Here is a 24,070-nt window from a genome sequence, read left to right as displayed (position 1 = left end):
TTATTATTATTATTATTATTATTATTATTATTATTATTATTATTATTATTATTATTATTATTATTATTTATTGTGGTACCTTGGAACCTAATTTTTCAGAAGTTTTCAGAATTTCAGTATATCTTTGCGCTTTCTGGTTTTTTTCTTTTGAATGAAAAGATATAGAAAGAATACGATATAAAAGATGAGAAGATAGAGAAAACTCGACAAAACATTCACGAGATCACCAGGAACGTTTTCAGGATTTTAAATGGAAAAAAGATAAAAGGACGAAAAATGAAAAAAAAATTTAAAAATGTCTTCCTCTCTGGAAACTCACAGCATCGTCCATAATTTCGATGACTGGATTTGCTCGCAACATTGCAGCTCTAATCAGCTCCTTTCCCAAAAAAAAACTACGTAAGAATTTCGTTATTCCACTATTTTCCCTACACTCCCTCATTTTCTTCGTGGCGTGCACCACAGTACAACTCGTTTCGTTGTATGTTTTCCTGCTTTCCATTGCGCTTTTATAATTTATGGATGTTGATTGAATCATGTATAGTGTAGATAATAGCACGATAGGATCCGGATTTATTCGCCGACACGATTGCTACTGTTACGTAATTCGTGCCGTGTGACGCCGATGAACTAGTAGTATGCTAACTCGTAGAACTGGTAAATGATGGGAAATTATTCTGGATCTATTCGTATAGATGCATTTGCATCTACTCCTACAACGAAAAACCACCTTTCTAGCATCTGAGTTTGAGAAAATGAGAGGGAAAGCTGCTCTAATTATTATGAACTCAACGGACATACGATTACGGTAGGCAGTCATTCAATTACGGTAGCAGCTTGCTCAGCTTACTAGTATCCACTGTTGATCCACTAATTCTGAGCGCTGAAGGTCGACGGGAGATAGGAATGGTATCCAAGAACAGGGAAAAAATTCAGTGATTTACGTACAGGCAGCAAATAGCAGCGGTTTTCTTATTTTTATTTTTTTCTTTTTACTTATTCAGTATACGTCTTTAGTTACCTTTTTTTAAAGAAAAAATTCGAAAATATGCTTCGATCAAGGAAATGAATACAGGTTTACGAGAACTGCTAAAATGTTCTGAGCTCGTATCCTGTAAAATTTTTCCTTCCGGATAAATTTGCTGTAGCGCTATAGGATAAAAATTTAAAATAAAAATTTAAAAATTTTAAAAAATTAAAAATTAAAAACGAACAAACTAATCATGCGTCGGAAATTCGTTTCCACTCTCGATTCAGTACTGGAAACGTTTCTGCAACAAACAGCTAGGTCCCGCAGCGAAATGTCGTTTGCATCGAGTTTGTGTTGGAAAAATAAATAAATATGTAATTCTGGATAACACGACTGGAAAAAGAAGTCACAAACGGTTCCGTTCCCATCGTATTTACCCGCCAAAGACGGATATACTGGATACGGGGCTCTGGAGAACTTATGGTATTTACCTACAAAAATATCCTAATCGATCGAACTTGTAAAATATGCCTCCAAAAATATCAAAAATCAATCGAGCAGAGAACTCTTCCCTGTTTTTTTAGGAAGAAACATTTCCCTTTTCATGGCTATGAGACCTTGACAAGGGCCTGTTCACGCCCTTGTCAAGCAGACGATTCGATGAGGACGTCGCGGGTTTTTCCGAGTGAAAGTGAAATCGCTGCGATCGCTTTAAGCTAGAACCAGTCCATTGAAAACATCTGCGCACGATCCTAAATCCAAGCTAACCATCTGTCACCTTTAACTTTTAAGGCGGTACTGTTTTTCTCGGGGTTTTTTCTCGAAATTTTTCAAAATTATTGCTCAGGGATCACTTGTGAGACCGTGTCAGGATTTTTTTAAAATACGATATCTAACCTTGATTCAGACCACTTTTCTTAAGGCGGTTGTAAATCCGTGAATTTTCGAGAAATTTCCACCGTATGCGCTCCGGAATCCGAAAATCCGTACGAGTTTTCTCGCGCAACAAGAAAATCGTAGATGATTTTTTTTTGCAGAGAATACCGCTGTCGTAGCTCGAGTAGTATTCGTATAACCGGATTTTCTTAGCTGTTACCTTGGATTGTTGTCATTCTACATCAAGTCTATGTCATTTGCGTACTACGTGGTGACAAAAAACGTCGTGAGAATCCATGGATTGATCGATCGATAGTTCTTGGCGAGGTAGCCGAAGCATCACTAACTGAATGGGACGTTGAAGGCGCGAACAAACGAAAACTTGAAAATTTTTGAATGAAAAAGTTACTTAGCGTCCCATTTTTTTCACTTTTCTCAATTTTGCATTTTCTTAAAAAAAGGGGCTTGTGATCAATGTCATTACCAACCTCTTATTTTGCTTGCAGCTTATTTTTTCCATTTTTTCTTGAAAAAATAGATAATAAGCCTGAAAGAAGAAGAAAATATTTCTTTCTAGTGGTGATGGTCCTGTTTTTAAGGATGGTTTGCTCTCATTTCATCAAGTCAATCATAGATTTTCTTCGGTGATAACAGGAAATTCCTTTTTTTCTGGAAAACCGGGGAAAATCTGTTAAAGCCGATGATTTATTCGATTTATCAGCTAACGTGACACACTATCAGTTGCAAATGCATCCGTTCGCGTTTTCTTGAGATCTGTGAACGGGATTTGAACGGTTTTTGGGCATCTTCAATAAACGGCAAATGTTATTTGATGTGACAACGATTAATTCAGGAGGAAAAAGCACTTCCTGAAGCGGTGGTGATGTCTGTTTCTTACAGCGACGGCCAAACAGCGCTATGGATAAGAGAGGTGAACGTTTGGACCCTTGAGTTCACTGAAAAAATTGACGTCTTTGTTCGTTGGCCGCTTTGCAAATTAATTTCAGGAGTTTCAGCAGTTTTAAGTCTGTTTTTGCAACGAGAACTGTTCCCTGTGATAGCTGTGATCTGTAGGTCCCATATCTCATCTGTCTGTCGTCCCCATCGTACTGTTACGATACGAACGAAATCGGTTTCCCCTCATCAACGCGCGACATTTGACGCTAATCGCCCGATTCGTGTTAGCCGACATTGAAACCTTTCGATAGATCGTATTTTCCGTCATCATCGCTTAGCCGTCATCCACGCGCACGTATCAGCGTGAAACATCCGGTCCGATCCCTCCCCCCCTGGTCTGCTGAGTCGTGCGGGCCGGCGCGAGCGCCTCGCGCTCATTTTTCTCGACGACGATCATCACTGCTATCACATTCGGTGCTTAACTCGATTTCATGTGATTTATGGTTTTATCTAATCGTGATCGCATAGTTGTTCGTAGAGAACAGCGATAGCACATTCATAACGGGTGCGAGAACTGGTCCCCACAATGTGACTGCTTCTTGATGTTTTAATGAGGCAGTTTATACTTGCTCAGGTGAATTATATTCGCTAGCATTATTTTCCAGATCACCCGGATAAATTCCTGGCCAACAAATTTCAATTTCTACAGTATTTCACTCGGGGACCAGTTCAAATTTTGTACCGGCCATCATTGTAGAGTATCGTTGAGAAAAAATGTGGTACGCTGTCACAGGTGCCCACCTGAGGGTCGATTATTCTTTTTGTTTAAAAAAATTGGGGTAATTTAATATTAGGAGCAAAAATCTAGGTACTTTTCCTCCATCTTCCACTTTTACTTTTATTTTTAGTTTTACGTTTTTTGCCTTTTAAGACGAAAAAACTTTTTTAAATGTACGAGTGATGTACATAGTTTATGTAGAAATCGTTATTTTTTATAAGAAAATCTAAATCCGGGCATTAAGAACCTACAACTTATTGTAGGTTTTTTTCTATTTACCTATTTCTATTGTTTACTATTTCTTTCCACTTTGGCTGAAAAATTTCTACTTAAAAAAATTGGAAAAAGTCGAGAAAAAATTGAAAAAAAAGTTGAAAATTGAATTGAAAGCTAAAAAATTAGAAAAAGAAAACGAATTTTTTTTCTGCTTTCCTCCTGTATGCCTTTAAAATGTCTCTGCGCACCATTTCGTTCGGATTTCCGGTTCAATTGGTTGGCGAAGAAAAAGAAAAGGAGTGATTTTAGATGATAACCTCCTCGTGACAACGCACTCGCACAAACATCACCATCGACCGGGCGGTCATAGATCACATTTTGACGATGTTGTTAACGTTCGGCTGCATGAAAACATTTCCGTTTTCGATTTTTTTCTCGCTCTATTTTTGAATTTATGAAGCAATAGCCGGAGGGAATGCCAGTTATTGGCGCATGGCAGCCTGCTGCCTTTAAAAATTTTATTGAAATGAAATAATGTTGCTTCGTTGTGTTTTTTTCATTTTTTCGAAGATTTTCACGTGAAATACACTGTAGAATTCCAATTGAGAACAATTATTATGAATTATTCTCTTTATTTATTACTGAAAATTTTATTTTTTTGAAATTTTTAAAGTATTTTTCTATTTATTACATTAAATATTAATAAATCAGATTTATTATTATTATTATTATTATAATCGTTATTATTATTATTATTATTATTATTATTATTATTATTATTATTATTATTATTATTATTATTATTATTATTATTATTAAATCAGATTCTCCTTGGAACTAGTAGTAACTTTAGTGAGATTTTCTGCAAATCGTATCGGACTCGATAGATCAAAGATGATCGTTTGTGTCCCACGAAAGAATCAAGGCATCGGTTGGTGATGGTGATCCTCGATCAATAACAGCCACATCCATTCTTCGCGGGTTTTTTTTGCCCGAAAATCCTCTCTATTCTATGCAATTTCCTCTTTACTGCTTTTTTTCACTATTTTTTCTACAAATAGAACCTATTCTGATATAATTTATAATTAAAGGACGTAATGGTTCTCTCGGATCGGAGTTTCTTCGAGTAAAAATCCTAATTTCTAGCCTTAAGCCTAGGAACAGGCAAGGTCTGTGGAGGAAGTCTTCGTTAAAGTCAGAAATCAGAAATCCATGACAGATTTTGATCCATACTTACTAAATATTTACTTAAATACTGTAGAAATCAAAATTAGTTGGTTAGAAACTTCTACGGGGTGATATTCGCATCCGCAAAATGATCCTAACGAAAATAATTCACCTGAAGTTCAAGTATAAACGCTCAGAGGGGCTCGGAAGTTCAGATTTATGGGGGTCATCGCCTCTTTCTGTAAATTTTATGTCAATTTTTTTTAAACTCAGTTACACAGTTCACAAAGCTGATTTGTATGAATTTTTCCGAGACCTTTTAGGATTTCTTTGTGATACTTCTTTTTTTTCCAGTTTACCGGTCATATACCATCGTAGAGCGCGTTTTTTTCTAAAAAAATATTTCAATTCTTGTGTTGTTCCACTTTTTTTCGAGATAGTTGAAATTCTGGTAAATTTACTCCTGGAAAAACGAACGCTGAGCATCAGTGCGAGCTCGAAAATTTCCGAGCAGCTCCTGGACAAATGTGGGAATAATTTTCCGAGGAAAAAAACTTCAGGGAACACTAAAATGTGGTTAGAATGAAGCTACTTTCCATATTTCCTTTCCTAGACTGACAAATCCATGCACTTTAGCGCACGCATGAAGGTCATGCGCCAGCATAATGTGTTTGAAGCATGTAAAAAACTGTATATCACGTAGTTCCCAGGACGAATAGCGATTCTGTGGCGACGACAGGAATTTATGGATTCACGAATGTAGGATGACGGCCGTCATCACTCTATTATTCGTTCCTGTTCATCCACTTTTCTTTCTCTTTTCTTTCTATCCGGATCATTTCTCTCTGTCTGCTGCTTTCGGCTTTTAATCCCGAATTCACACTCATATCGTTTCTCGCACAAACTCTGATCTGATCGATAAATGGCAGCAATTCAATGCCACCGACGAGTTCCTGATTCAATGCATGGGTACTGTAAGACGTTGTTACTGCTTTCATATGTCGCTAAACCTTTTAGTATCACCTCGTGTACTCCTTAGGGAAAAAAATTGGCGTCTCGGATTCGGGATCGATTTGATCTCGGCCTAATTCTACGATATTTAACATGAACACAGTTCCGAACTCAGGGAAGAGTGCTATGGATTTTTAACAAAAAAAATATTTTAATGAAAAGTTTCAATTCTTTAAACATGTATCCGTTAGTTTTCCAGAGAGTGGATCCATTCGTTTCATTCCTTAATTTCATGATGTTTTTCCTATTTTTTTTCTCCGTTAACGTGACTATGAGCCCATGATATCGTGAACCGCCTTTAAATTTAATTCGAACTAATCATTTTCCCGATCCATTCAAATGAACGGCGAGAACTGGTCTCTGTTATTGCCCTTTGAGTCCGCGATTAAATTTAGCCGTCTTTTTCTAAAATTTCAATTCTAAAAAGGACTGAACGCCAGATTAAATTACATGCAATGGTGGTTTCAGAATACGAAAACGCTCGGCTGAAAATGCACAAAAAAACAAAAAAAAAAAAAGAAACAGCAGGAGGAGGATACAAAACGGGAATGAGCAGAAAATACTTCCATGCAATTGATTTTCTCAATGAGGTTTTTCGGGAATCGCAACCTTACCACGCTCAAATTTGTATTCATGTGATTTTGTTTTTTTTTGTGGGCAATCACGAACAAATAAATCCTGAATACGTGCATGTACGCTGTGGAACTGGTTATGTACTTTTCGTCGCGAATTTTCTATCGTGGTGGATCGTAGGATTGCGAGGATTTTGTGGCGTTCTGTCGTTTCTTCACAAATGGTCTCAAATACATATTCATTACCGGTTGTCCATGGTTTTAATACTTTTTTTCGTCGTATTCGTTTATTTTTTTCCATTTGATGTCTTTCTTTCTTTATTTATTCCTAAGTGTGCTCCCATTTTTCTTTCCAATCAATCATTGTTTCTCTTTTATTTTTCCCGCTCTCTTTTCCTGATCCCTATTTTCTTTTTTTTTATTCTGCTCTTTTTTCTTTAAATACCTCTTTTTTCCTCTGTATTGCTCCTGAAGAATATTCTTTCCACTTTTTTCTTCTCTTTTTTCTTTTTTTCTGATTTTTCTTTCCTTTGACTGTTGTTTTTTTGATCCAGTCATTTCATCCATGCGTTTCAGCGCATCTTTGATCGCTCACCCTCTGGTTTGCTCAAATATTCTTTGATCTATCCAATCATTCACTTTTGTTCATTGATTTTTCATTCATTCATTCGTTCACTCACCCATTTATTTATTCGCTCGCTCATTCGTCCTTTTCTCCACCTAATGAGTTATTCCCTTATTATTTTTATTATTTGTACTATTTTCAACTGGATTATTTATTTACTATATTTTTCTTCATTTCATTAATGAAATCAAAAACTTATCTTAAAAATTCATGAACTATGACCGATTTATGTTCGGGTAAATTAAAAAATCTTATTTTATTATTTTCATATGTGTAACTTTGGAAAGCTATTTTGCATGCATGCCCCGTTTCCTTTCCTTGTCATTTTTCATTCGTTGTCATATTCATTTTTCATCAGATTTTTTTCCGCGTTTCTTCATCAATTCATTCTGCCTCGTCTCTCTGATACTGGACGATTTTCAGCTTGAAACCGTTGTCGTTCAATTCGGATGCCACATCGATCTGCGGATGAACCGGTTGTTTGCCGACGATTCTTCCAAATGTCTGAGAAAAAAAAGATGATAGTGATGAGCGAATGAATTACGAAACCATGAATCATAACGGAATTACTAATCGCTTTTTTTCCTGGAAAACATACGAAGAGTTTCCCAAAGGTTTTCTGAATCACTGATGGATGACAGGACGATTTTCGGAGTTCTGAGGATGCTGCCTTATGTCTGTTTAAAATCTGGTTTGAAACGTTGGGTCAAGTTATTTAGCTTCGAATGAACTGTTTGGAAAAAAATTAAAAAATTAAAAGTTGCATTTCACGCTTTTTTCTGGATAATTTATCAAGCGTTTAACAACTCACGAAAGATTTTTCAGCTCAATTTTCTTGTGAGAAAAAAAAGAGTAGCGAAATGCTCTATAATTTTTTCTGAAATAATCCAGACGTGCCCGGAGATCACGGATGGAATCATAAGGTGATGATTTTTTTTGAATATACAGAATAGTTTGAAGGGCATCGTATGGTAAGGTTGGGTACTTTTTTTGTCAATTTGTTTTTCTTTTTCTTTTCTTCTATCTTAAATTTTATTTGGAATGAAATAGCGAACTGTAGACGATTTCTCGTCTCTCCAGTGATCATCCTTCATTCGCTTTTTCCTGAGTCTGAGAGATTTTGTAAGAGAATTTTGGAAATTTTCTTAAAACTTTTTAGAAATAATTGTCAATATTTTTAAAGAAATCGAGGCATAGTTGAACATTGTTAAGTTTAAAAAGTAAAAAAGTGCTCACAACTCATTATTTTGAATTTTTATTCATTTTTGTTCTTTGACTGTGCAACATTTTTATGCCTAACAAATTTTTAAAAAAAAATACTAAAAAAATTATTTATTCATTTTTCGTTTTCTCGTCAGATCTCCTGGGACAAAAAATTCAAGGACAACAATTTCTAATTCACTAGAAACAATGGTCGCTTTGTTACAGCTGTGGAATTTTTTAGAAAAGGGGAAAAATAATAGATTCGTGTCCGTGAAGGTAATTCATCATCTCCTGTGTGAGGAAGGAAATTCCCGTACGAAGACAGGAAAAAATCCTACCCGTCTTCTGTTTGTCGGGAACTAGAAACTAGACGAGACGTTTTTTTCTTCTCATCTCAGCTGAGAAAGCTGGCATAATGCGTCTGTTATTTTGGGGAAATTTCTTTCCAAGAAAAAAAATTAAATTCGTTTTAAAAAGTAATTAAAATTCCGGAAAAATCCATGAATGTACGATCGAAGTTGCGTACAGAAGTAGAAGTTTCAGAATTCGCACGTCACCGCACTCAAGTTCCAATAATTATGTGACTCAACATTGCACCGTAGACACGTACTTTGAAACAAAATCGGACTGTTACCGTACCAGCACTGTAAATAGTTCGAATGAATCATTAGCCAATTGTGTGCACACAAGAGGACCGCCCACTTTTTTTCGAATAAAATTCGAAACTTAAGTTCACCATCATCTGAGAACCGGCAGTTGAAACAGATTTACTTCTCTCTCTATTTATTTCCTTTCATGTATCTGCTTTTATTGAGTTTAATTTTTATTTTAATTTCAATCTATTTGATTTTTAGTTCGAGTCAAAACTTCGCCCTTCTTTCTACTGAGAAGCTGACGCAAGCTAGATTTTTTTTTTGATTTTTTTGAAAATAAAAAGATGTATTTACTATGCCATTTTTCCTCGTGCAATTGATGTCGGAAAATCTTTTAATGCAAAAATATAATCTTCGAAAATCAAAATCTCCAAAATAGAATCTTTTAATAAAAAGATAATTCTAAAAAAATTTTGGAAAATAAAAAAGAGGAACGTAAAAAAAGGCTGCGCTTCAGAAAGCTAGATTTATCTTTGTTTTTTTTTTCATTTTTATGAGAAAATAACTTCGTATACTCCGATCTTTCCCTGTATAGCTAATATTAAGGAATTTCTTAAAAAATAATTTTCTTCTTTAATTAATTTTTAACTAATTTTTTCTCTACTTTTTCTTTAATTTTCAAAAATAATTCTGGAAAAGTGTAAAAAATAAAAATGAGGAACGTAAACAGTAAACAAAACTGCGCTTTAGTGCAGTACTCATGGATTGCATGGATCCGTCCGGGATTGTTTTTTCCGAGAGTAAACGAGAGTTTTTGCGTCGTCGTCATCATCAACGAAAACACGGCAGCAGAGGTTTGATCAATAGCTATGGGGAATGCGATGTTGGTGTCGCCATCACCAACATTCTGCATGTATAGCAGCAAATAACAAACAAAAACAACACGCGCACACACACATAAACACACACACGTACGTACGTACGTAGACAATCATCTCAGATGTTCGTCTATCCGGTTTCGGAGGGGGGGCGCCCACCCCGCGCCCGTATAGCATCCGACAGCAGCGGCGGCCGCCCCGGTTTGTGGAGGACGGCGCCCACGGTCACGACGTTTTAATCGCTAACCGGTAAGTGTTATGTGTTTATGGGACGTGAACATCGTGAAGTCGACTGATGAAGTGCGATCGAATCCGTCACCATCTTCAACTATTTATTTTTATTCGGAAACTATCATTTTTTAACGAAAAAATTCGTCGAACTGTCTCATTTGGGAATTTCACCAGTGTTTCTGGATTTTTTGGCTTCGTCCCTCCACGAATCTTCACAAATGTAGCAGAATTTCAGAATTTTGCCCATGGAGTGTGTAAAAATCGTTTTTTTTTTCAAAAACAGAAATCTTGTGAAGTGTAGCAGCACTTATACGAAAACACACAATTTTCAACGGAAAAATCCGTCGAACTGTCTCATTTGGGAATTTAACCAGTGTTTCTGGATTTTCTGGCTTCGTCCCTCCACGAATCTTCTCAAATCTAGCAGAATTTTGCTTATGGAATGTGTAAAAATCGTTTTTTTTTTCTCCTTCAATATCCCATTTAGGATCCATGAGCAGATCACATTTCTTTGAAGCAAAATTTTCTCGTCCTGTGACGGCAGGAATTTTCCAGAAATCTTGCGAGATCTAGCAGCACTTCATTTATACGAAAATTTATACGAATACGAAAATACTCATTTTTCAATGCAAAAATTCACTCGATTTAACTCATTTGGAAATTTCGCCAACGTTTCTGGATTTTCTGGATTCATCCTTCCACGAATCTTCCCAAATGTAGCAGATTTTTGCTTAATTGCTTGCTTTGATGTGTAAATGAATGATTTCCTGGAATGTGTAAAAATAGTTTTTTTTCCAAAAGCCCATTTAAGATTCAGATCACATTTTTTCCGAGCAAAATTTTCTCGTCCTGTGACGGCAGGAATTTTCCAGAAATCTTGCGAGATCTAGCAGCACTTAATTTGTACGAAAACACTCATTTTTCAATGAAAAATTTCACCGATTCATCTCATTTAGAAACTTCACCAATGTTTCTGGATTTTCTGGATTCGTCTCTTTAGAAAACTTTTCAAATCTAGTAGCACTTTGCTTATGGATTGTCTAGAAATCTTTTTTTTTCACCAATAAAAGACTCATGTATAGTTTCAGCCTCATATTTCTGTATCAGGACCAATTCTCTTTCCATTTTCTCGTCCTGTGACGTCAGAAATTCTCCAGAAATTTTGCCAAATGTAGCAACACTTAGTTTATGGAATATCTAGAAAACTTTTTTCTTTCCTGCTTTAGCGAAGGCCTCACACGTTATTTCTGACTGATATTTCCATATCGGAACCATTTCCAATGATTTTTCTTAGGTGATCTTCCGTGATTCCAAGAATTTCTCCATGAAAATTGCCTGTTTCTGATTTTTTCCCATTCTTCTTCGGCACCAAAGAATTGAAAGCGAAGCTCTCATAAAAGTGAGCGAGTGAAAAAAAACGCTTCCAAGACTTTTTTGTTTCTTTTTTTTTTGTGGAAGCGCCTATTGGATTTCACTTCACCGCACGGATGTCTCCACAGCCTATGTATTTTACCATCGGCTCTTTTTCGCCCTATCGTTTTTGCCTCCTCACTCCTATCCTCTTTAGAAAATTCTCGAAATTTTCTATAGCTACAATAACTTCCACTCTTCAATATACATGTTCCTCTGGTCTTTTTCCTCGTTTTGACGCTTTTGACAAATTTTTGGGTTTTTGCGAAAAATTCTCATTTATTGCTGAGATTTCTTCGGTTTCCAATGTTTTTCCTTCCCATCCAAACTACCTGGATCCTATAGGAAGCGTTCAAGAAAAGATATTTATTATATTATTTATTATTATTTTTATTATATTTTTTAAATAGAAAAGGATAGAAAATAGAAAAAATATTATATAATAGATAAATAATAATAGAAAAATAAATAATAGAAAAATAAAAATAGATTTTACCCATCCAGAAGTCAATGAATAGTTCCTAATCGCTCCTAACCGCTAAGCAATCCCTTATTTTCTGAAGCTTTGTATCCTTTTTCCTAAATAAAGGAAAAAAATTGATGTATAAAAATTCGTGGAGGCGAGAATTGGTCTCGCTGTTCTCCTGCACTTCATTATTATTGAGGTATGAAGCATACGAATGTCAATTTTTTCCACATATTTGTATTCGATACATTCTATATGGCTGACCATTTTAATTTTCTACCCTTCATCGACGCCATGAGGAAAATTCTGGCACCGCCATCAATCATTTTTTCCCGTCATCTCTTCCCGCTGCTGCTTTGCATCGATGTTTGCATGAATTTTACTCCTTTTCTTCGTTATTTTTAGGATGATCTGTGTCTACGAAGGGTAATAAATCCTCGGAAAAAGCGGTTGATATGATGTTTTCCGAGAAAAGGTGGTGCTTTTTACGGGTACATGATGTATACTGTAGCTTGACCATATCTTTAAGGTTTTTTTAAAAACTTCACACGTATTCATATTTGGTACCAAAAACTAGGAATTCAGAATTGAATTTTTTTATTTAATAATAATTTATTTTAATTGTGGAAGAACCGTTTATTCGACTAGCACGACCGAAATGGTTTTTGCATCTCCGGCAATCTCTTTTTTTTTCTAGAAGAAGGAGGAAAAGAAAGAGGAAAAGAGAGAAGAGAAAAAAGAATAACTATTAAAAAAAGGAATAACTATTAAAAAGGAGATCGTCGGAGATGCAAAAACCAATTTATTTTAATATTTTTCAAGTTACACTTTTTTACTGGTGACTTTAGCAGTTGTGGTATATTTGGGATTTTCTCCGGGAATTTTTCTTTTGATCTTTTTATTCGGATAAAAATTTGATTGTAATGTGTTAATAAACGTTAACCTATCCAGCAATGTTTATGCATTTTATAAATTTTGTACTTTATGAAAGAATAAATAATATAATAATATAATAATATAAATAATGTAATAATAAATACAAAACGAATAAATAAATAAACCCTCATAAAATTATAAATTTTGTAATTTTATAAATTCTCTCCGCGCCGCTTAATCACATCGGAGATTCCCCCGATAAGCATGGGAGGCCGCCGCTTTCGTGATTACGCTAGCGGTTGAGTCGGTGGTTATTGCTAAAATTTCGATTTCCATACATTGTTCCCCGGGAAATCCCCCTCATTTTGACTTAATCCTGCGGTAGTAGCGAAAATCCTGGTATGCTCTTTGCTTCGAAACTACTTTTTCGATAATTTCATCACGGAATAGCACGTAATGAGCAGAAATTCTACCTTTTCACTGAAGCTGAAAACATTGAAAATATTTTGTAACAATATTTAATATCATAAATATTTATTCTTATTTTTTAAATTTAATATGTAATAATATTTTATCTACTGATTTTATTTATTTAATTATTTGTTTTATTATTTCTGTGTTTATTACGCTTTATTATTGTTTTATTATTTTCACTCGATTTTTCTGCAAGTGTTTTCTATTGTGTTCTTTGCGGTTTTTAATGTTTTATGAAATTTTTGAAAATTGATTTTTCTCCACTCACTCATCCTCCGATCCTACAAAATGTAGGCTCTAACACCTAATTTTACACCCATTGAGTCGAATTGTACGTAATGATTCACGAAGACTCGTTCTAAAACTCTCGTTTTTTTTTCCTGGAAAACAATCCTAAGGTCATCTCGTACATACTTGCGATGAACTCCTCAATACGCTGAATCGAAGCCTGTTCTCTCCCGTTCGAAAAATTTCTTCCATCGACGTTTCCGTTCCAGCGATTCCACACACAAAACGATAGTGAAACGTTGTGTAACGAATTTGAATTCGTTCGCTGGCTAGAAAGAATAAATGAGAGAGAGGGAAAAAAACCGGTGCCGTAGCGGTGCTGGTGAGAAACTCGTCCGAATTCTTTGCCGATAGCCGGTTTGTTTTTCGCCGTTGCGTGTTGTAACGGATGGCATCGTCCGTCGTGCACCTCACGAACAGCCGACGACGACGCAATCAGCAATCAGTAAAACGTACACGCTCGATCATATGTCTATGATTTATGCCTATTATTGATTTTTTTCTGTCATCATTTCCCTTTTTTTCCTAGTGAAATCAAACATTCACGTCGTCAGAACAGAATCAAAGAATCAAGGTTTCAATTTTAGTTTAGTTTTTTTAATTTTTCTTATTTTCTTGTTACGAAAATCTGGTTCACTAACTAACCAGTTTTATTCAAACACCATTTACAGTTCTTACAGAGATTTTAAATGTTCTCCTTAATTTAAGCGTTTTATCTCCTAAAATTCTCACCTCTGGATACTGTATCACTTTCGCTTTTGAGTTCATGAACTTGAAAAATACGATTATGCCGAATTAACGTACTCCGGTGATAAATGACTAAGTAAATAATTAAAATAACTGGGCAAATGACTAAATAATCAAGTTTAACGTAAATTACGTTTGTTCGTAATTTTTTTCATGATTTCCTTGACCTCTCGATTTACCAGGATTCCTCAAAACCTGGAATTTGAGAGCATTACAGCGCCAATTTGTATTTAGATATTTGTTTCGGAATTTTGATGATGAATTTTGATTTGAGAATTTTATATCATCTCTTTCTGAAAGTTAAAAATCCACTTATTCTTTCCGTTCCCCTTTTTCTCCTTTTGTCTCTAGAAAATAAAAAATAAAAAAAGAAATCAAAAATTAAAAAAATTTCAAATTCGAGTTTCTCTCTTTGCCTTTTCCGCTGTTATTTTCTGCTGTTTGTATTGTACTGCTTTCTATAATTTTTAGCCTATCTTATATAAGGTTTTTTTGGATTCCTCTGCGTAGTTTTATCTTGGTCTCCTCTTCTTCTTCTCTTTTGAAAAACGTATCTTTCCTATCAGCTCACGTTCATATAATTTTTTATTGGTAATTTTCCGTTTCATTCTTCTCATAAATTACCAACATCGGCCGAGTGCGATGGTTTCAAAGCCTTGGAAGCTGAGCTTAGGGGAGGAGAGGCTTAACGTTATGTGTTTGTGGATAAAAACTGAGTTTTCTCCCGTAAAGTATTCTTTTTCCCCATATTTTACCTCTGTTTTTGTTAAATTTGCGCCCAAACCTCTCTGGCGCACTTCATTTCTTGAATCATTCAACAAATTTTCTTAGCCACTATTTTAATTACGAACAGAAAAGTTATTTTAACTTTCTTAGGGTATTTTTTTTAGGTATACTGAATTTTTCAGTGACATTTCTCACCTCAATCGTAAAACCTTTATTTTTAACCATGAATTAATTCGTTTCTAAAAATGACAAGGATAATTTAAGAAATAAGTAGTAATATTGAATTAAGCCTGTTTTGGTTTCAGAATTTAGAGATGAGGCTAAAATCCGATTCCATTGGTCCTCTCCTGAGTTTTTTCGAATCATTTATAAATAGTTTACCATTGAAACTATAACCAATTTAAAACTTATTTTTTTAATGTCATAAATTTCTTGAATTTTCGCTTAAACCGTGTGACGTCAACACTGTAACGTTTTCTTTACTGTACACATGTAATTACTAATTAGTTATCACATTCAACTGGTAATCGAGAATTATGTAGTTGTTTTTTTCCTGAAATCTGGTGACCTGCGACCTGATTTTGTCGGCAAATAGCTGTTTTTTTTTTCGGCTGTAGCGTTCCTATTTCTCACAAAGAGGGATTTTCTTACAGAGTATTTCCTTTGTATGTTTTATTTAGAAAATTAATTTTAATCTGTTTCATTGGCGTTGATGTCAAACGTTGCAATAAATGTCAGGAAATTTCGAGAATTCAAAATCATTTGAAGAAGGTAAAAGGTCAGAGGGAATCGTATTTGATTGCTCATTGGTTGTCGGATTGGATCTGTCTTGAAAATCTACGAGATCCTGAAAAATAGATTCAGAAAGGAAGAAAGTAGGGTGTTTCTACCAACCTCAATGTATTTTTCAAGATTTTTTCTTTTTTCAGACTTTTTTTTCCAGATTTTTTAGGCTGGAAATTTTTTTTCGTTCATAACCAAAATTCTGAGTGTTGTAAATTTCTGTTTCTAGTGAGTGTCTTTTTTGTTTTTTTTTCTCCAAAGTAAGGAATCGAATGCTCATGAAATGTTATGAATGTTAGGATTTTCCTGGATTTGAAGTTCCGTGTCTCGCAGCCAGATTCCACCGCACGTCACGCCACGTATTTTTGTGTTTCTTTTTTTCCGCACGTGTTTTTTTCCCTAGCAGTCAATAATCCGTAATGTTTGTCGTCAAACGTTCATATAGTATTTCAACGATGCCGGCAATGTATTTGGGTATTTGTCAGGAACTGGTTCTAAGTCATGGTTAACCAACCAACCAACCCCTCAAGCATGAGTCTCACAACTTTGTCGACGAACTTACGTCCCATTTGTCTGTCAATACTGCTAAAATGAGCGAGAAGAAATAATTTTTAACCACGTTATTCTTCTGAAGATCAAATTCGTGGATTGATTTGAATCTCACTCAGTTTTACGTTCGCTTTAAAATTTTGCCGTTTTTATTTTCAAAAAAAAAACATTAAAATTCACCTCAAATTTCAAGCGAAAGTGCTTTTTCTGCAGTTTTTCCATGCTCATTTTAACCTCCTTCGACGATCAAATTCACTGATCTCTGATTGATTTGAATTTCACTCTGTTTTACATTCGTCGCTTTGAAATTTCACTGTTTTCATAAAAGAAATCCTTGAAATTCGCCTCTATGTAATTCCTAGCGAAAGTGTTTTTTCCGCAGTTTTTCCAGGCTCCTATTCTTTTTTCTTCTTTCCATTCGCTATTTTTTCTTGTGCTCTTTTCTCAGGAGTCTCCGGAAATTTCTCCTAATTTCTTTTCTCCACATTGTTTCGCCCCAGATGTGGAGTTTACAAGATTTTGCTCTTGGGGAGTTTCCATACTTTGTGATTTTCTTCCACTACTTTTTTGCGTCATTTTTTTCTGTCGGAAATTTTTGACTTTTTTTGCGTCGGAAATTTTTGAAAAAATTCTCTCTTTTTCTTTTTAGAATCTTTCATGCTTTACGTATGACGCTGAAATCGCCTGGATTATTATGCGAATTGCATTTATTGTCTTCTATGTAGGACATTTGTACCGGAACGCGGATGCTGACAATGGTATGTGAAGAATTTTTAAAATTTCAGGCATAAATATTTTCGCGTAACTTCTATTACCATTTCCTTGACCACATTATCCAGAGAAAACGCTTTTCATCTACTTTTTTTTCACAGTTTTTCTTTAATAATTTACAATTTACTGGCTGCTATAGTCTGCTTCAAGTTCATTTTTCATTAAGTTAATTTGTGGAAAACAAAAAAATCCTCTAATCGATTCTAAAAACGATTTTTGCGGAAACAGGTAGCACTTTCCTACCCGAAGCGCACGCGAATGTTTGAACGAGTTCGCGCTTTTTGGAGGTCAAGTGCTGGTGGCTATGAGAACGCGTCGTTCTAAGAAGGTCGTAAACTCCGCGCGCAAGGTAGGGAACTTTTATTTCGAGCGTTTACGCTCATCGAAGACGAAGGTGATCGCTCAGTTAACGACTCCCCTTCTATCAGCTAAAGTCACGCGGATCGATAGTTAGGAATCACACGGATGGATAGTTAGGAAAGTCCATGAAACTGTAAAAGCTATTGAAAGCCAGATAAGAGCGCATTTAGCGGATTGTCTACGTGCATTGAAGGAGTGTTTTTCCGCCCCTGGATAATGACTTTCGGTCCCGTCACCGAATGTTACTGCAGAGTCGAAAATTTACTCACATGAAAATTCCAGAAAAAATCCTGTATTGAAAGACTTTCACGAATTTTTTTTCATTTCTCACAGTTATTTCACTTGAGATTAACGTTGAAATTTATTTATTTATTTATTTACTCATTGAAAACACCTGCAAGTGTACCATAAAACAAAAATGTCACAAGATATGATATACACAACTATGCAAGTATACACAACTATGCGCTATCCTTGAACGGGTTTTTAGCCTGAAATTCTTTTTTTTCTGGTTCAATTTTTTAAATAATAAATAGATTTTCGATAGATTTATACGTTATACGATATACGATTTACGTTATATTAAATCTAAATGAAGTAGGGTTAAAATTAGTGTAAAAATAATCAAAATAAATATAAAAATTAAAATATAAAAATAAAGTTAATATTAAAATATAAAATCTAAATATTAAATTAAATCTATTTGTAGTTGCAATACGTCAAGGACCACGTCCTGGCGTGGACTTCATTGGTCCACTCTGGTTACCGCGTACGTACAAAGTCACATGTTGTAGAGGAGGTCAACCGATGGCGGAAAATGCCGAGGTAAATTAGCGGAGTATTTTTTTGTATGTATATGTACTGTATTTTTTTGTATGTTTTTTTTGTATGTGTACTGTATTTTTTTGCATATATTTTTTTGTATGAATATGTTAGCGTGGTCTCCATTCTGATATTTTTATCATCTCGTCAACAACAAAGATTTCGCAATCGATAATGTAGTCAGCAAAGTAATCAATAGTTTTAGCCGAATACCCGATGTGATGGATAAATCATGGAATCTTTTGACGAAAGCCTCATTCTGCAGTGGACAAAAAAAAAACTGTTGACGAGTGTGGAAAAAAAAAACTTATGGGACCCAACAACCTAACAGTAAATAATTTCAGCTAATTACAAATTGGACCCAAAAAGCATCCGATTATGCGATTGATGAACACGCTCCGGATGGAGATGATGATCATTGCAGAGTGTTTGAGGTAACACTGCTCACTTTACTGATTTTTTAACCATTTATTTATTTTTTCATTAATCAATAATTATTTTTAGGGCACATTTCTGCTGTCAGCAGCAGCTCTGTACAATTTTAGTTTCACTGGTTATGGTGTCCAGTGTAAATGTCCAGGTGAGGAATCAGGGTAGGGATTTGTGATTGGTGGGCGGAGGTCCCAGCATAAATCGGTTATTGATGTGCCGTAACACAAAAAAAAAAGAGAAAAGAAGAGCCAAGAAAAAGAGAAAAGAGAAAGAAAGGAAAAAAAGAGAAAAAGAGAAAAGAGAATTTCCGCTAATCTTTGTATTCCAAGGAAACTCAATCAAATTATAAAATAAAATATTTTGTTAAATAAATAAAAATATGTTGCCCGAAGTTGATGGACAATGAAATAATAGTGTGCACCGATTACGAATAATTGACGTAATTGTCGAGGAATTTTTCTAGGTCGAGGTATCCAAAAGAAAGGTGATCGGAGGAAATTCCTTCATCGCACGCCTGGATTGTCCCCTTTGTCCACGCGTTCCTGAATTTCACTCCTTTTATTTTCGAAAATTGGGGGATTTTTTAAATTAAAATTTGTGGTGATATTAAAGATCCCCTCGGCTCTAACCGCATAATTATCACAAGATTCTAGCACGCTAACTGGTTACGGTACTGTTGTATTAATATTTATCTTATTTTTTATTATTTTATTATTATTATTATTTATTGTTATATTATTATTATTTATTATAATATTATTTATTTATTATTTATTATTTTTATTCCATTCTTATATCCTGTTTAATCAATGTTAATATTTTAAAATTAAAAAATTATTATTCGTAAATGATGCCTTCATTTAAATAGCAATTATCCTTTTAATACTTGCAGAAGGAAGATCATTGGTAAAAATAGATAAAATAAATGGATAGATAGATAAAATATAATAAAATAGGTAAAATAGAAGCTACGCCATATCCACAGAATCCGAGAATTTTAATTTCACCTTCATTTTAATTTTAAATTTTTAATTTTAATTTTAATAATGGTGGAATTTCAGAGAATACGGATGTGTTGGACAGGCACTGTAGACGTTTGGCACCGTGCCAAAATAACGGGTATCGCTCTCAATCGCTAGGAATGATGTGTGCGTGTAGTGAACCGTATTTTGGGGAGTTTTGCGATAAAATTTGTGATCAGGGTCAAGTCCTAAAAGGTAGGTCAACGTTTTTAGTCAATTTTCCTTGTATTTCTCTATTGAATTGAAGTAAAAGAGAGGTTTGCGTGCTTATGGATGGTATCCACAACCGTGGCGTGACCCGGATAGAACTCCTAGAATTACGAGTACGGTCATCCGATAATTTGGTCAGGAAGAGGAAATTTGGTTCTCGTGAAATACTACACTAACCAGAAGAGGAGGAGGTCATCCGATTCAATCCAGTTATCGATTTGGTCGCACGCTGAACCATTTCATTGCCTTCTTTGGTGTTGTTATGTGGTGGTTGGGTTTAGGGTTACCTTAATTTTTGATCACTCTCTTCCCTCACCTGGTCCTCAATCCACAAAAGTTTGTTCAGACACATCCTGAATAATATTTTATTCGAATAAACCACAATCAACTTCGTAAATTTTTCCTCTGATTTTTTCCAGAATCGTAATTCAGAATGTACGCCTTATCGAGGCATTTTTGGAAGACTTTTACCTCTTTTTTCAAATCCACAATTCCAGGCGTCGATGGCCGAAGCTACTGTAGCTGCCTACCGTTCTATCAGGGTGAACAGTGCACGGATATGGTGTGCTTAAACGGTGGTAAGTACTCGTCAGTGATTTCCAGGTAGATCTGAATCTGATTTTTCCCTTCTTCCAGGTGTGGAGGTTCACGGACGATGCACTTGTCCTCCAACGTTCGTCGGTTATCATTGTGAAGTGGATGCGAATCGCACCGCACAACATGGATCACGATTTCATCGCTTTGGCGAGGTACATAGTTTTAGCCGAGTCGATCAATATGGGCTTTTTACATGTGGAAGGGTGTGACTGGGTATTTAACTATGCTGATTTCTGGAATTTTTTCCCTTCCAGAACAACGAACTCTTCAGTCGTGACATCAGCGGAACCGTATTCAGCTTGGTTATGATCATCGTATTGGTCGTATCGATGTATTTGCTGATGAAGCATAGGATGCAGGTGAGTGCTCGTCTCATAAGTTCTTCCAGAAAATTCCTCGGTGCCTTAACGACGCCTTGAGATTTTCTAGGATACGGTAGGTATCTAAAAACACCAACTTCTTCAGGTACAATCACGATTTGCCGCTTCTCGTCGTGAAGAGATGGCACGAGCGGCGGCCGCGTACGGGATCACACGACGTGGAGATGTGATCGCTCCGGAAGATCTACGGATTGCACCGTTCATCGCGGCCGGTATCGATGGGCCTCCACCATATATGTTACATACGTATACTAGTACGTTACTAAGTAAAATAGGTATTTTAACGAAACTATTTGCTAAATATAATTATGGGTGATTTAGATCGAATGCGTAATGAAATACTACCACCTCTTCCCACTTATGAGGATGCGACAAAAGAACCTCCTATAAGGTAACGTGTGGCAGATTTTTTCTCCCTTTTTTAAAAATGATATCGCTAAATCTATCCGAATCCAATTTCGCTCTGTTATTATCAAAATATCTTTCTGGACTTTTCTAAGGAATCAAGTATTTTCCCAGAATTTTCAAAATTTCCCCAGAAAATCTTTTTCCAAATTTTCCCAAACTAAATTTTCCCCAGAAATCGGGAGAGAAAGCAAACTACAACGGTATTCCGTTATTTGCACTTATTCGAGTAAACAAATTTCTATTTCCTTTAAAAGGGTCCCATAACTGTTAGAATAATGGAGAATTTTTTTTCAAAACCCGTCTTCCGTTCCTTTAAGGACTGTAATTGTATCTTAAAAATTCTTAAAATTAATCTTAAAATCTTAACTCTTAAAATAATCTTAAAATTTTTCAGAATTGATTTATTGAAGTGGTGATAAACCTGGAAGACGGGGGTTGGTGTAGGAAGGATTAATACACGATGGAAATTATGTTATTTTTCAGTTTTTTTCCTCAAAGAAGCATCTGGAATGATTTTAGGCTGAGAGGAAGATAAACAGCTACAAATTGCCCAAATCCTCGAATTCTTAAATTTTGGGAATTTTTCAAGAAAAATTGTCTCAATGTTGCCAAAAAGGATTGCTGAGATATTTTATTCGGTACTAACCTGTCTCCTTTATCATTTGTGCTCCCGTTGTTCGTCGACTTTCTCGAGCGGGCACCAGTGAAACTTCATCCTGGTCCTTTTCCGTTTCTGTAACCTACATGACTCCTGCAACCTCGTCTTTCTTGGCGCTACCGTACCAGGGTTTCTTCGGAATCAAGAGACTCTTTTCTATTACTCTGTCTTGCATATAAATTTGGAATTCATAGGCAGGTTGGGGACCTCTATTCCTATGAGTTTTTGGGATGACGTTGCGTTCTCCTGGAGGGGACAGGTGGAGGTTATTTTTTGGAGGGGACTCCAAACCGCTTCTGTTGAACCTCCCAGTCTCTTGAATGCAGGCTTTTGACCAGAACGACGTTCTTGATCCAAGGAAGTCAGTCCTGGCTTAGCAGAAACAAGGATTCTATTCTCTGAATCCGTCTTCATCTCAGGGCAAGCAGAGGGCAGCGTCGCTTTTGATCCGCGATTAGCCCCCTGTCCGCCACCTGGGGATGCCCCACGTAGCCTCGGAACTGACCAGCTGTGATCCCTCTACTGAGGGAGATCTGGTCGGTACTAACTGTAATCAATAAATGTAAAGTACTCTGTGAACAAATAAAATTGTTTCTTATGAATTTTTCCAGGTTGACTTCACCCGGTGAGTCTTCGGATCCACCACCACCACCACCTCCTCCAGCAACACCATCGCCACCTGAAGAGCCATCCAGCAGCTCCGATGCCTCCTCCGCTCCGCCCGTCATCGGCACTTCAACGACAAACCATCATCATCGAAGCGACGTGATTGAACGGCGTTTTGAGACGCCAATAATTTCCAGAAGCATCAGTACCCGGAGAAGTTTGTAGTTGCCCGCGTTTGTAGTTTTATAAAAGCAGAGTGTAAAAATTCCGAACATTCCCAATGCCGATACATATTCCTCTTTTGTCCCTTGCCATTATCGATCGGTCTTATTACCAATTTCTTTTCTTGTGTTTTTTTTTCTCATAGTTTTTATTTGTGCAGTTTCTCATGTTAGAAGCACTTCTTTCAGGTCAGAAAGCTTTCATTCATAGCGTAATGGCTAGTGTTTTTTTTAGTGATCACTTATTTTTCATGTGTACATAATCATTGCTCAATTCACACATGATCTTTCTCGTTATGAATAAATTTTTAAACAGTGTAAGGGTTGTATTTTTTAACTTTTTTTTAAAAGAAAAACATCATATCACGAAACTGACAATTCATGGAGTCTTTGTGGGACAACATAGGGCTTGGATTGTAGATTACTAGTGAAAGTGAAGCCTCACTCAATTTAACCTAATCGTCCTTGAAGGCATCACCCCACGAATCTGAGGTGATGCAGATTTCAGGTGGAGTATTCGTTTATGGGATCATAGATTATGGAGAGGTAGGTGATTCCGTCCATTTCTTCCCAATTGCCGTAAAAAACGGCCCGGAAGATGCGGCGCCGCACAAGGCTGGCGCGCTCTAATCGAACTCCTTGTAGAAAATAGTGCGCCAGAAGCCGTATCTTCCGGGCAGTTTTTTAAGGGAATTAGGGAGAAATGGACGGAATCACCCCCCTCTCCATAGTCTCCCATCCTGTATACGAATACTCCACTTAAAATCCGTACCACCTCAGATTCGTGGAGTGAAGCCTTTAAAACGACGTGGGAACCGCTTTAGCTCCTGCGAGGTGCCTTAGAACGCATCACCCTTGCGGATGCTCCGGTCCTCTCAGCAAAAAATATTTACATGCGAAGTCAGTCCTAATTCTATCCTTAGGGTACACGTGCACCCGAAACTAAAACAGCACATAAAAAATAGCCGCAAAGCCACTAGCTTCTATAAACAACATTAAAAATAAATAAAACAATTTTATTTTATTATTTGAAGCAGGATTATGATTATGACGACCGTGTAAAATTAACAGTTTTGTAAGGCATTACTATTACCGTAAAATGCCAAGAAAATTAATTTGCTCTGTTTCGTATCGTATCTTGGAGGGTCTAATTTACATATATGAAACAAAATTTAATTATTTTTACGTTTTGAACGTACAAAACGTTTGAAAAGAAAATGAATTTACTTGTCCAAATTCTATTTATT

At 35.9% G+C, this 24,070-nt stretch overlaps 1 protein-coding gene across 2 annotated transcripts; it reads left to right on the top strand.

Moving 5' to 3' along the window:
* Nucleotides 1-9,677: 9,677 nt before the first annotated feature.
* RB195_016223 (uncharacterized protein) lies at nt 9,678-22,827 on the top strand (the record flags this gene model as incomplete). 2 transcript variants are annotated; one of them, XM_064207282.1, is made up of 12 exons in its annotated part: nt 9,678-9,821; nt 16,986-17,094; nt 18,177-18,292; nt 18,634-18,723; nt 18,794-18,869; nt 19,783-19,938; nt 20,451-20,531; nt 20,590-20,702; nt 20,805-20,909; nt 21,016-21,184; nt 21,252-21,321; nt 22,608-22,827. In XM_064207282.1, 12 exons carry the CDS (start codon nt 9,678-9,680, stop codon nt 22,825-22,827), a joined length of 1,449 nt encoding a protein of 482 aa, XP_064063163.1. The 2 variants fall into 2 exon arrangements, with proteins under 2 accessions (XP_064063163.1, XP_064063164.1); XM_064207283.1 differs by lacking the exon at nt 9,678-9,821 and having other exon boundaries at nt 17,031-17,094.
* Nucleotides 22,828-24,070: the final 1,243 nt, after the last annotated feature.

This window comes from Necator americanus, chromosome V (genome assembly GCF_031761385.1).
Source record: "Necator americanus strain Aroian chromosome V, whole genome shotgun sequence".
Classification (NCBI taxonomy): Eukaryota; Metazoa; Nematoda; class Chromadorea; order Rhabditida; family Ancylostomatidae; genus Necator; species Necator americanus.
The sequence above is the reverse complement of the archived record's forward strand: the minus strand, read 5'-3'. Positions and strand labels throughout refer to the sequence as shown.